Genomic DNA, 14,241 nt, shown 5'->3' with positions numbered 1-14,241 from the left:
ATTTTTCTTTTTCCTTATAGTTTTTTTTCCAGTTTTATTGAAAAGTAATTGACATACATCACTGTATAAGTTTAAGGTGTGCAGCATGATGGTGTGATTTGCATGTATTGTGAAATGATCACTACAATAGGTCCAGCTAACATCCATCATCCCATATAGATACAATAAAAAGAAAAGAAAGAAGAAAAAAGGGAAAAAGAAAATTTATCCCTATGATGAGAACTCTAGGATTTACTTTCTTAAAGACTCTCCCATAGATCCTACAGCAATGTCAGCTGTAGTCCTCACTGTTGTATATTACATCCCTGTTACTTATTTATCTGATAACTAGAAGTCTGTATCTTTTAACCACCTTCATCCTTTCCCTTCTCCCCCTACCCTCTGCCTCTGATACCCACAAGTCTTATTTCTTTTTCTGTGAGTTTTATTGTTTGCTTTTTTAGATTACACATGTAAGTGCCTTAAAAAGAGACTCCAAGATCAAATGTGTTTCAGGCCTCACAAAACTTATCTGCCCCTAAATAAAAGTTTATCAGAGGATTCTCAATCCCAACTTTCTGTTGCTACCACTTGATCTCCATGCCCCCTTATCCTACAACAAGGTAACCACTTCATGAATTTCTGATTTCTTCTTTCTGTGAGTATTTTTGCAAAATTAAGCATATATGAATATACACACACATATATTCTTATTTAACCTTTTATTTTACATCAAAGGTGGCATGTATGTATTCACTATTTTTATGCAAATTTTTAAAATTTAATTTTTATTTTATATTAGAGTTGATTTACAATGTTGTATTAGTTTCAGGTATACAGCACAGTGATTCAGTTATACGTATACATATATCCATTCTTCTTCACATTCCTTTCCCATATAGGTTACTATAGATTATGGAGTAGAGTTCCCTGTGCTATACAATAGGTCCTTGTTAATTATCTATGTTATATATAGTAGTATGTATATGTTAATCCCCAAATCCTTATTTATCTCTCCCCCCACCTTTCCTCTTTGGTAACCATAAGTTTGTCTTCAAAGTCTGTGAGTTTGTTTCTGTTTTGTAAATAAGTTCATTTGTGTCATTTAAAAAAATATTCCACATATAAGTGATATCATATGGTATTTGTCTTTCTCTGTTTGACTTGCTTCACTTAGTATGATGATCTCTAAGTCCATCCACGTGCTGCAAATGGCATTATTTCATTCTTTTTTATGGCCGAGTAATATTCCATTGTATATATGTACCACATCTTCTTTACCCATTCCTCTGTTGATGCACATTTAGGTTGCTTACATGTCTTGACTAATGTAAATAGTGCTGGCAAATCTGTCATTTTCTAAAATTTGATTTTCTGGATTTTGAGTAATAGTTATCAAAGGCTTTTTGCATTTTTAGGTTATAAAGAAATCATCCCATGTTTTAATCTAGTACTTTTAGCTTTTAATTTTTAATCTAATATACACTGTGAAGTACATATCCAATTTTATCTATTTTCAAATGGCTATCCAACTGCCCCAATACCATTTATTAAAGAGCCCATCCCCTTACCCCAGCAGACTTGAGATGCCATCTAAAGCAAACACTAATGTTTGTATGCACTTGGCTCTATTTCCAGACTTGTTCTGAACTTGCTGCTCCATTGATCTATTTGTCTATTCCTGCATCAATACCACATTGTTTTACTATCTGGTTGGGCTAGTTGTCCCCTCAGTCTGCCATTCTTGTTGTTTATTTTATCATAAAATCTTTAGAATCAACCTGTCTAGCCTCAGAAAGTAGTTTGTTAGGTTTTTAAAGTGAGATAGTGTTAAATTTTACACATTGACTTGGGGAAAATTGATATCTCTGTGATGCTGAGTCATTCCACCCCAAAATGAGGGATTGCTTTCCATTCATTCAAGTCTACTTTTGTTATCTTCAGGCATGTTTTATAATTTTCTCATGTAGGTTTTTGTGTACTTCTTGAGTTTATTCCTAGGTGCTTATTTTTCTTTTCTGGTGTTATTGTAATTAGGGTCCATTTAATCTTCTAGTTTGTTATGATAAATACAGACTAAGGCTATTTTTGTATATTAATTTACTATCCTGCTCCTATACCGAATTCTCAGATTGTTAGTATGAATTTAAGACTTGATACTCCCAGGGTTTTCCAAGTATGCTGTCGTATCATATCACCCACAAATAGAAATCTTTTTTTCCAATTCTTTTCTCTTTCCATTCTTACAGTTCCAATTTTTTCTCCTGAGCCCTAATTATTTTCTCCAGAGCTAAGAGTGATGGAGTGATGGACAGAAGTTTCTGGGGAGGTGGGAGGGACGGCAGTCTGGAGCACAGGAGGATAGAGTCTCTGACCAAAGTGGGAGAGACACCTTTCTCTGAGAGAGGAGAAGGCAGTAGAGTTTGAGTCTTTGGCTTGTTAATCTCCTCTGGAGAGAGGATCACGGGGTGGAGGTGAGTGTCGGCCTCCGGAAGTAACAAGGCTTGGAAAGAGAAAAGGGTAAAACAGCACCTACTCTAGTGCTGTGGAGGACACTAAGCTTAGCATCGGGCCAGACCCGCTCCAAACTAGCCTGGGTCCTGACTTTTCTGGTGAAACCAGGAAAATTCATTCACAGTTTGCTGCCAAATAAATGAATAACCAAATGTTTTAAGTGACCTATAATTCTGTGGGAAGGAGTTAGGTAATCTTAAGAATCCTTATAAATGATTAAATCAAAGCTCCTTGCCTTCAAGGAGTCATTTGATTCACTTTATATCAATGGTTGTGTATATTAACAACACCTGAGGATCTTTAAGAAAACAATCAGTTCCAGGTCCCATTGCTAGAGATTTAACTTGGGGATGGAGCCCCAGGCTAGCTGCAGTTTTGGAAGGCTCCCAGGTGGTTCTAATGTAGCCAAAGTTGAGAGTCCTCGCCTACCCTACAGATGGGTCTGTGTTACCTGTGGCTGCTTAAGCTGCCAGGAGGCGGCCACCTAGCTCAGATGTGCAGGGAAGAGTACTGCTTTCTTAACTCAAATTCCGAGTGCTGCATACACAGAAGCCTGGGGCCCAGCTCCTGTATCTTACAATTCAGATTGCTGAGTCCTACTCTCCAGTGTGCCCCGCAAAGGGCTAAGCACTTCTGCAAATATGAAACGCCTGAGGCTCAACCAGGTGATGAGACTTTCACCTTTCTGTTTCAGGTAACCCTGAATCGTTTTTAGTCGTAACACTGAATCACTAAAACGCGTTTCTATTCCCGACTTCTCGGGCAGAGACCTAAGACACCTCCGGGCCTGCGGCAGACGGCCCCTCGACCCCTGGGCTCCGAGGCCAAAGACCTGCCCTAATAAGGTAGCGCCCGGGGATTGGCTCAGAGTCACACTTGTAGGCGTGTCCTGCCTCGCGCAAGCGCACAGCTTCCGCGCCAGTCTCTTGAGAAGCGGGCGCAGGCTCAGAGGAGAGAGTTCGCTTCCCGCTGGCTCCGCCCAGCTCGCTCCCGGGGGGCGGGGCGAAGGCCGGGCTGGGAGAAGAAGCGGGTTGGCTGCTGCGCGCGTGCGCGGAAGAGAGCTGAGGGGCGGATAGGCCGTCGCCTGCCGGGTTCGAGGGAGTCGTGAGAAAATGCAGGTGAGCAAGCCGCGGGGCGCGACGTCTGGAGGCTGCGGCCGCTCGTTTGCCCCGCTGGGTCCGCGCCGGCGGCGGGCTGTCCTTGCCGGACCTGTGGGAAGCGCCGGGCCCCTCAGGCACGGGGAGGCCACACGAGGCGAGGCCGGCGCAGGCGCGGTGCGGACGGGCGGGCGTGGTCCCGCGAGTCCGCGGGCTGGGCTTCCCCACGCCGTGCGTCCCACTCCGGAATCTCAGCTTTGGGGGCTGCTTCTCCTTAAGCTCGTCTCCCGTGCGGCCTGCGAAGGCCTCTCCGGGTCTTACCTGACAATTACTTCCTACTTGTTCACTCTCTTGGCGAGCGCCTGAGCAGGTGCGTTGTGGACCCCTTCGCGGGTGGAAGCTGAGGCTTGCACGAGTGGAGGGTCCCGCCTGGGGGGCGGGGTGTCCCATAACATAACCCGTGTTCTGACTCCACCTAGAGCAGGGTGAGGGATTATTACACCCGCCCCCCCAACGTTGGTGTTCAGGTTGAGGTGCGCCCCCTCTGGACTCCCTGGCGTCCAGAGCTCAGCCCGAGGGTCCCGCAGCCCAGTTACTTTCCATCTTACAATGGATAAAACCACATCCCCCAGTTTTGTTCTTGCATTGTATCAGGAATTTGCTAACGGAATTTGACTAAAACCCACGGACAAGTGGAAAACAATGACACCGTGGAAATGGATGCTTTTATGAGAAAATCTCTGGCAGCTCAGTTTGGTCAGTGTGGAAGGACCCTTCTCCAGAGGTCATCCTGCTGCCTCCCCGATCTCGCTGTGGTCAGGAATCCTGAGGGACTCGTCTCTGACTCAGTGGCAGAAGGGAGGTGGAGTTAGTACGGGTTTGGTGGGGGGCTGGAGAGGACGATCAGCTCCAAATCCAGTGCGTCTGGTGAAGCGGAAACTCAGGGCTGCCCTGGCCTCCTTTGCATTCTCTGTCGTTCAGGTCCCGGCTTAAAAACGTCACCTTCCTGACCACCCTGTGGAAAGGATTCTGTTAGTTTTTCTTTTGACGTATTTCAGCGAGACTGGGATGAGGAGCTGGGGCTGGACTTTCCACCGCTCCCCGGTTTCATATTCCAGACCAGGTCCGTTAGCAGTGTTCGTGCCAAGCAGTGCCAAACCAGGGTTTGGGCAGTTGGGTTCTGGAGCCAAGAGCCCACTTCGACACGTGTCCTTCTGACATTTGATCCTGGTAAATTTGACTTGTTCCAGCCTGGCGCTGTGGCTGTCCCAGGCCTGTGAGGATTAACTAGGTAGATACGGGTAGAGGGCTTCGCAGGGTCCCAGCACCTAGGACTCAATAAGCGTCAGCGGCTGTGAGCTCTTCCACGGGGTCTCAGCTCTTCCTCTCAGGTTTGGCCATTAGAGAGTCAGTCAGGCTCTTTTCCCTCTGATTTTCCTGCAACCACTCAGGACTTGAGGACGCTTGATCTCTGCACTCAGGCCCTTTGCACAGGCTGGCCCCTCTGCCTGGAAAGTAATTCCCTAAGTTTTCACTCCTCTTTGTGGTTTCTTCTCACCCTCCAGTCGTGGTTAGATGTCACCTCTTCTGAAAGAACGTCCTTGGCCACCCTGTGGAATGCAGGCCCCCTGGAATTCTCTGGCTCAGCAGCCTGTCGGTCATTGCATTTGCCATAATTTGTAAGATATCTCTTTGTACCTTTAATTATTCATTGCCTATCTCCTCCTCTCACCTGTAAAATAGATGACTTTGGCATTCACCATGCTTCCCTGCCATCTAGTACAATAATTTACATATAGTAGGTACTTAGTGAATATCTGCTGAGTGAGTCACTCCAAGTCATTAATGAAAATACCAGAAGCCAGGTCAGAGCCTTGCGGTCAGCACTGATGCCGATCTGCACATCATAGCCTGATTTTTACCCCAAGACAGGAAGATTGGAACAGGGGTTGTGGGTCTCTTGACGCTTTCTCAGAAATAGGCCACAGAATAATTTGGTGTGAATTCCCCTTCTCACCACTTTCCCGTTTGACCCCTCCTTACCCATGGCGCCTTCCACAGTGGACTTGGCGCTCATGGTATCCTTGGTCCACCTGCTCTAGGACCCCAATGCAGACACCGAGTGGAATGACATCTTACGCAAGAAGGGCATCTTGCCCTCAAAGGAGAGTTTGAAAGATCTGGAGAAGCAGGCGGAAGAGGAGGAGCAGCGGGCCCTTCAGCAGTCCATCGGTGAGCGTGCCGATACGCTTTGTTGCGCGTCTGTCTGCTTAGGAGACGACTTGCCGAGCCTCTGGCTGCTTTGGTAGAAGGGATCCTCTGAGCAAGAGATGGGAGGCAGGGATCGGAGTGCTGAGCTGGATGCTGCCTCTGGGATCTCAGACGGGTCACAGGGCATCTCTGGCTTCAGCTTGCTGGGCCACAGAATTAGGGGGACTTCAGAGGCCCCCTCCTTTTCCACAGTTCCTCGTCGGTGTCGGATGAGCACGTGATAACCCCGAGGAAAGTATTTCCAAGTCTTGACTTTCCAGGTCTGTGATTCACTTTGGATAATGTCATGGAAATCTGCTCAAAAGTTTTTAGTGTTTGTATTCTCATGAGGGTATACTTTATCTTTGTAGTTTGATTACGAATATTAAAATAGCTTGGTTTGGGGAAGGATAAGATGTTTGCAGTCTACAGGGTCTAGGAGAGGGGCTTTCTCACATGTAGCTGTATCACCTGAATCGGAATCCCTTGGGGTGCTTGTCCCCAAAAAACCACCCAAACAAAAAACACACAACAACACACAGACCCTAGTGAAACAGAATCTCTGGGGGTAAGGCCCAGGACTCCGCATATTAAACCAGTGCTTCAAAGAGTTTCTGATTTACACCAAAGTTTGAGAACCATTGACCACACAGGGGCTAGGCTTTTTGTCCCCTGTTGACATGTTAGAGCTAATTCAGAGAAGGATTTATTACAAAGCGTTTATCCTGCGAATGTTTACTGAAGGATTGCTGTGTGCTGGGTGTTGTTCTAGGCAGTGGGGCTTTAGCTGTGCGCGGGTTGGACAAAACCCCGTCCTCTTGGAGCTTACATTCTAGCGGGAGAGACAGACAGTACATGATACGTGAGTGAAATGTAGGAAGATAAGGCAGGAAGAGGCCGGAGGAGGGGGGGTATAATTGCAGAAAGGGTCAGAGAGGGCCCCCCTGGCAGTTGAGTAGACCTGAGAATGAGAATGAGAATGAGAAGTGGAAAGCATGTTGGAGAATCCGCCAGGAAGCCAGCAGGACTGGGAGACAGTAGTAGGAGGTTCAAAGAGTCAACTAGGGCTCGGACCATTTAGGACCTTGTAGCTTCTAGTATGGACCTTGGCTTTGCTGCCGAATGAGGTGGATGTCACTGGAGGTTTGAACAAAGGAGTGACGTGTCCTCTGTGTTGATAGCACCGTCCTCTTGTTGCCTGACTGAGTGCAGACTGTGGGAAGGCAAGGCAGGAAGTGGGGAGCCCAGTCTGGAAAAGGCTGCAGTGGTGGCATTGGCAAGTGGTGCCGTTGGCTTGGAGCAGCGTGGTGGGCGGAAGTGGTCAGAGCTGGATGTATTGTGAAGGTAGGACTGACAGGATTTGCTTCTGGATCCTGTGATGGTTGTGAGGGAAGGTGAGTCAAGGATGATTGCAGGGCCCTGGGCTCGAGCGGCCAGAAGGACGGAGTTACCACCAACTGAGGTGCGGAAGGCTCGGGGAAGAGCAGGTTTGGAGGTGAGGTCAGGAGCTCTGTTTGGGACATGGTCACTTCGAGACTTTTGTTAGACGAACAGAGCTGGTAAGGGAGCAGTTGGGGATGCTGTCCCAAACCAGAGGGATATGGGCTGGAAGCAAAACTTCGGGAGTTGTCAGCGTGTTGCTAGTGTTTAAAGCTTTGAGATGTGGTCAAGCGAGGGAGTGGGTATCGATAAGGAGGAAAAGGAGTCCAGTCAGCAAAGGGCCTGAGGGAGGGGCAGCCACAGAGGGAGGAGGAGAGGGGGCCAGAGGAAGATGGGCTTTTGGGGAGGAGCTGGTGATGGGTTGGGTCAGATGTGCTCATCCGTTGAGAAGACAGAGGTCATTATTGACCTTGATGAGAGCAGTTTTGGGTAGTGATGGGGTGGGGTCTGGGGACAAAAGCCTCATGTGATGTCAAGAAGCAAGGGTGTTTATGGCAATAAAAACAAAATACAGATTTTTTATTTTTTTATTTTTTTAATTTTATTTTATTTATTTATTTTTTTTTTTGTGGTATGCGGGCCTCTCACTGTTGTGGCCTCTCCCGTTGCGGAGCACAGGCTCCGGACGCGCAGGCCTAGCGGCCATGGCTCACGGGCTTAGGTGCTCCGCGGCATGTGGGATCTTCCCGGACCAGGGCACGAACCCGTGTCTCCTGCATCGGCAGGCGGATTCTCAACCACTGCGCCACCAGGGAAGCCCAAAATACAGATTTTTTAGCAGTTGATTAAAAGAAAAGGTAGAGCTGCCTAGCACTCACAAGAGAAGACCAGGGGATAGCCCTTTCACTCTAGGAAGGGTGTGCTGGGGAGGACCTCAGTGGGTATCCTCCCATCTCCGCAGAGGCATGAGAACTGTTATGCACCTGTCCGTGAAAGTCTGTGCTTGAAGGTCCGGCCAGGTTAGCTCAGGCAAATACAACTCTCCTCTTTTATAAACTTGGGAAACTTCCCGTTTGTATCCTTATTGTGTGCAGGTAAGAGAGCCAGGCCGGCAGCTGTCTTTTAAAAACACCCTCCCCTTCTTATTTACTAGTGTAACATCTTAAGTACTTTTTATTTGGGTTTTGGTGGGCTGGGGGTGGTCTCTCGGTGTTGCATGCACTCCTTTAGGAAAAGAGTGAAGGGAGGAAAACCAAAATGTGTGTTTGTTCATCTTTTACATTTCTGGTTTCTTGCCACCTCAATGACATTCAGTGAAAACTTATGAAGACATGACTTTGGAAGAACTGGAGGATAATGAAGACGAATTTAATGAGGAAGACGAACGTGCAGTTGCAATGTACAGGTTAGTGCCACCCAGAGGGACTGCTTGGCTTTTTGTGTGGCCCTAAAATGTGTGACCTTTGAAACACTAATAAATCCGACAAATCAGTAAATAAACCTGGACCTTTACAAAGGTTGCTGTGTGAAAGGGGTGTTGTGTGTATGTGTGTGTATGTTTGTAAGATGTCTCTCTCTTCCTTCTGTTGTGCAGGCAGCAAAGACTGGCCGAGTGGAAGGCAACCCAACTGAAGAATAAATTTGGAGAAGTTTTGGAAATCTCAGGAAAGGATTATGTTCAAGAAGTGACCAAAGCCGGTGAGGGCTTGTGGGTCATCTTGCACCTTTACAGACAAGGGTGAGCTGATCTCATGACTGTCTTTAAATGTTAATTTGAATTTATATCTTGAACATCTCAGGCTTAATCCACCCAGGAGGTTTTTTTGTTTTTTGTTTTTTTAACTAGTGTTTTTGTTGCTGATTTGCCCAAACCTTATAGCCTAATTTTTGTCTTAAGACTTTCAAATTAATATGTGACTAATAGGAATGCCTTGGTTACACTGTAGCAGAGGAGACTCTTTTTTTTTTTTTTTTTTAATTGTAAATGAATTCCTCAGTCACTTGTCCCTCTGGAGAAGCTCAGGCATTTCACAGTTCCATGTAATGAATCACTCTCCTCGATGGTGAGGGTGACCTTTGTGAGAATTGTCCATGGCGAGTGAGGCAGTGGACCCCTGGCGCTTCTCACCTCCAATTTTATTCCCATCCTGTGAAGTCTAATGCTTGGGTAGTGAGTTTCTTTCAAGCAGGAAATGCTTTCTGAATCACACATTTTAAGCCTTGAATGCTCTCGCCTATAGAAGAGCAAGACAGTTGTCTTTTACACTGGAGCTGTGTTTCTGACTTATTCTTCAGTCAAATTAAGTTGGGCTTTGGATTTTGAGTTCCTCCATTTGCCTAAACATGTTAGAAAGTTTTTTCTAAATGTTAGTTCATCTTGGCTGGAGTAGCAGAATCACTTGTGAAGTCATTATGAGGTTTTATGTAAGGCAGAAGGGTAGTTGAGATTTATTATGTACAAATGCAGAATCACAGTTGGCTTCTGTTTCTATTTTTATAGGATTCCCCTTTGTGCCCTGATAAATCAGCACTTTAGTGGACTTGCCAGGAAGTTTCCTGATGTCAAATTTATCAAAGCCATTTCAACCACCTGCATACCCAACTATCCTGATAAGAATCTGCCCACAATATTTGTGTACCTTGAAGGTGATATCAAGGCTCAATTTATTGGACCTTTGGTGTTTGGTGGCATGAACCTGACAATGGATGGTAAGGGCCTCTTTGAGGTGCACGTGGGAGGTGGAGAGGAGATGCTTCTGTTGACGAGGGTGCCTGTTTCCTAGACACACATTAGGATGACTTGTCAGATTCACCTTTGCCCCCACGCGAGTGATTGTAAAAAGGGAAGAAGCACGTTGAATCTGTCATCTTAGACAAGTCATTGGGGGCAGTTGCAGCTGGGCTCTAGTAATTCTCAGTTAAAAGGGGGCACAATGGACTTTAAAATATTTAATATTGATGTCTGATGTGTTTTATCTGTCCCTACAGTTGAATATGTTCGTTTTTACTGGCAGCTCAAGATCACATCATTCATTTCTTGTTCAGTTCACGCGGACGTTATTAGTGATGCATGCTTATATGTATCTACATGTGTACAAATGTACATATATATAAATCTATAGAAATTTTTTCTCAGTTGAATAGTAGCTTTTAAATTAAAAGTTTTTTCTCCCTCTTAACTCCTGAAAGATATGGTATTTTTTTTTCCTGCCTGTTACACAGGAGGTGTTAAAATACATATGCACACATAACATGAGAGAGAAGCTGAGGCCTGCTGGTTTCTTGATAAGTCGAATTCTTTATCTCTTTAGTGAAATAATATGTCCAGCTGTGCTTTAGTTAGTAGTCTTTAAAAATATGTGTTAAAATATGACTTTATATTCTACTTTATGTAACTCTTTATGTAAGATATTCAACTGGGAAAAGTATAAACATATACATACATACATAGACACACATATATGTTACATCAGTTATGCATTATTCCAGTGTTCAAAGGCATATGGCGTTTCAAACGAAATATGGGTTTGCTTCTTATTTTGGTCTTTTTGCACATACCATGAGGGAAGAGAGGTATACAATAATAATTATAGTTTTTATTTCTAGGAAAAGTTTCATTTGAGGATTAGTGAACTTATAATGATTACTGTATATAAATGAACAGTAACATTAAATACATTCGTTTATACAGATGTGTGAATTTAAATATATTCTTAAGAATCAGAAATCCTAAAAAAAATCATTTTTAAGAAATTTGTTGAATTTTTATCACACTGAACCAAGGTACCTAGAGCTGAACATACTGGTGGAGCACTTTGAAATAACACGACTTCAGTAAAATTGGTGTTCAGATTTTAACAGAAGTTTCCAGTGGGTAGAGCATCACTTTAACCAGGCTGTTTGTAGTAGAATCTCTCAGCTGTCCCTCAGCCCTGCCTGGGGTCTTTTCTGCAGTGGAAAAATACATCTCTTGATTGTGCTTCACAAGGTCTCACACCCATGTGGAGTTTCACTGATTACAAGAGCATAAAATACAGGAGCTGAGCCTTTAGTCACTGATTCTTTATTTTCTGGTACTTTTAAAAATTATTACTTGGAACAAATGTATCAGACCTAGGATGTCATCATACATTGAGCCTTTGACTCTAATAGGTTGAGATATTGGACATGAGGTTTAAGAATTTCCTTTTGTTAACTAAATTTAGATTTAATGATTAGAGTGCCAGCAGGACTGTGAAAAGTTATTTCCTTTACATGTTTCATGCTGATTTCTTTCCTGGGAAATTGTGCAAGCTGAGAAACTAGCTGTTAGAAGATAGATTTAGTCTGTGTTTTATTTTAGTTATCATAGAGGTTCAAATGTATGTAATATCTCATTTGATCTCATCTTCTGAAAAAGTGTTTGCAGGTATTTTTTTTCCTTCTTAAGGGTCTGATTTTTCCCTTTCTTCCAGGCACCTTATAAATATGGCCCTCAAATTAAATTGTCAGCAAATGTTGATGATCGTAGTTTCTGCTTAGAAAAGCACTGGCTTGAGGGCCCCATGCAGACTGTGTCTTCGGTGATTTGCTTTTTCTTTATCACGTAGAGTTGGAGTGGAAATTGTCTGAGTCTGGAGCAATCAAGACAAGCCTGGAGGAAAACCCTAAGAAACCCATAGAAGATGTGCTGCTTTCGTCCGTGCTGTGTTCCATCCCCGCCAGGAGGGACAGTGATTCCGAGGATGACTAAGGCTGCGGCCCTGGTAACCTGATGAGCTTTCTTGATGTGACACATCAGCTGAATTTTTTTTAAAAGGAACAAGTAGGAATGTGTACTTTGGTTTTAGCCTTTTATAATTGTTTCAAATCTCATACATCTCAGAAGTAATCATTGCTGGGAATCCTTTTAAATTTCTTGGAGCTCTCTTTTTAAATTAATAATATTTCCTTAAGGAAAAAATAAAAGCCAGATATTAGTATGGCAGGTGTCTATGTTTTCTTCACTTGTATTTTAGGTAAGCTGTAAAGATGTTCACTATTTGTTCACATAAAACTATAAAAGAAGAAATATGGAGGTTTTTTTTTTTTTTTTAGTAATGTGAATTATACAGTGGAAAATGGCAAGGTAAGCTTTGCATTTATATTATTATTTGTTTTTATTCTTTTATAGAGGTAGCAACAGGATTATTAACTAAAATAAAATAAAGGTATAATTGCTAGGAAGAAGTCTTAGTATTTATCCTATTTAGAAGAAATAGGCAATAATTTTTGGGACACCAATACTGCCTTATCAAAGCAGTAACTAAGAGATTCCAGTTTACTGCCATTTGAGGTAAAATATTTTTTCTGGTTAAAGTAATTTTTTGTCTCAGGCTGTTGAGATGTCAGTCTCAGTTACTGTAAAAGGTCACCTTAAATTCTTTTTTGGAAATAGATATAAGCACACACATAAATAGATAACATGTATCTCAATCAGTCAGTAAAAAATATAGCAAGATGTTTTCTGAACCAGAATCCTCTTAGCATTTACCACTTCTTGTCAAATTGACATTAACAGAATAATTAGGGGAACTGTTATTCCCTAATGCTTGTGTTGAGTGATGCAGTACTCAGTGCTGGTTTGAATCTTAAAAGTATGAATCAGTGAGGGCACAAAGTTCCTTCAGATTATTGTCGGGTTTTTTTTCTGTAATTTGGAAAATAAGCAGCTGTGACCCATTTGATCTGTCAGAATGATCTGTGTTAGTGACTTTTTCTATACATGAGAGCCAGCACTGCTGATGAAAACATACTCTGTGTCACAGTCTTCCTTGAAGGATTTCTCACGAAATTTTAGTTGCAGGTTGAAATAAGCTTGGTCAGTTCTCTACTGGTCCCATGGGTTAGATTTTCTGTTGTCAGCTGCCATCAGAGTGCAGTGCGGTGGTGCAAGCGTGGCTGCTGCATTGGCCTGAGGGCTGCGGTGCACACAGCTCCTGGGGGAGAGATCTGGGCCTGAATGTGGTCGGGGGCCACGTCCACCGAGACAGGGCAGCAGACTTCATTCCACTGCGGAGCCCCTACAGGGTGTGATTCTCAGCATATGCTGTGCCACTTTGATCTGTGTTCCTGTGAAATCTTGCCTCCCTGCCAGACTCGGGCACTTGGTTTGCTCTCAGAAGCTCAGGTGTCCATGGACTTGGTTGATGAGCTTTGTCTGGCCACATGGCTCCCAGGCCCCAGGAAGCTGTTCACTCGTTCTGACTGAACTTGATTTTAAAAGAGCGAGAGAGCAGCATGTCTGTCGTAGAATTAGTATCGTGATTTCGAACCTGTCATTCAGACTTCTGCAGCTTAGTTAATTCTGGGAGACTTCGCTGTGTTACTTACCATTAACTTCTTTCTGTTTCATTTGGAGCATTTGTGATGTGGTAGAGGTGATACAGCTTGGCTCTTAAGCATTGAGTTTGTCTCATTCCACAGCAGAAACACACAGTGACCAGGGAAGACCGGCAAGAAAGATCCTGAGATTCTGTCTCCTGGTGTTGGCAGGAAAGGTGTATGGGGAAGGGTGTGGAGCAGGTGCTAGGAAATCCTTTCTAGTGATTGGTCAGAAATGGTTCCAGGAAGTTGTGATAGTAAGTAACTGGGAGAAGTGAAATGGAATAAGACTCTTGCCCCTCAGCATCGGTGGGTATTGGTTCCAGGGGCCCCGTGGGGTATCCTCGGGTGTTCAGGTCCCTCGCAGCTCGCTCTCCAACCCTCAGAGTGTTTTCAGTCCGTGGTTGGTTGAATCCGCAGATGTGGAACCTGCAGATACAGAGGGCTGATTATAATCAAATACAGTTGATTCTTCTTTATTTTCCTTATTTTGTAGAGGAGAAAAAGGATACGGTTAGGTTGTATACACCTACCTCATTGCAAACCTGAATTTACACCCTCTTGTGCCGAGGTTGCAGACAGAAGGGCTTCCTGGGGCATCTTCTTCCCAAAGTGCCTCAGAGAAGTCGTCCTGGATGCAGAAGACACTTTATGAGATATGCAAAAGGGCTGCTTAGAA

General features: G+C 44.1%; 1 protein-coding gene across 1 annotated transcript; it reads left to right on the top strand.

Annotated features, from left to right (window-relative positions):
* The first annotated feature begins 3,421 nt into the window (after nt 1–3,421).
* On the top strand, nt 3,422–12,181 carry PDCL3 (phosducin like 3). Its single transcript, XM_067007119.1, has 6 exons — nt 3,422–3,611; nt 5,693–5,822; nt 8,535–8,625; nt 8,815–8,958; nt 9,721–9,929; nt 11,810–12,181. The coding sequence occupies exons 1-6, from the start codon at nt 3,606–3,608 to the stop codon at nt 11,950–11,952; spliced, it is 723 nt and encodes a 240-aa protein (XP_066863220.1). The 5' UTR covers nt 3,422–3,605; the 3' UTR covers nt 11,953–12,181.
* Nucleotides 12,182–14,241: the final 2,060 nt, after the last annotated feature.

Source organism: Kogia breviceps, chromosome 11 (assembly GCF_026419965.1).
Source record: "Kogia breviceps isolate mKogBre1 chromosome 11, mKogBre1 haplotype 1, whole genome shotgun sequence".
NCBI lineage: Eukaryota > Metazoa > Chordata > Mammalia > Artiodactyla > Physeteridae > Kogia > Kogia breviceps.
Note: the sequence above shows the minus strand (reverse complement) of the source record. Positions and strands in the feature narration are given on the sequence as shown.

What these genes read in the sequence shown, in the direction of transcription:
- PDCL3 (XM_067007119.1), top strand. An exon ending in TTGCACCTTTACAGACAAGG is followed by an intron (nt 8,959 to 9,720) that starts GTGAGCTGATCT and finishes CTATTTTTATAG; the next exon opens with GATTCCCCTTTGTGCCCTGA. An exon ending in CATGAACCTGACAATGGATG is followed by an intron (nt 9,930 to 11,809) that starts GTAAGGGCCTCT and finishes TTTATCACGTAG; the next exon opens with AGTTGGAGTGGAAATTGTCT.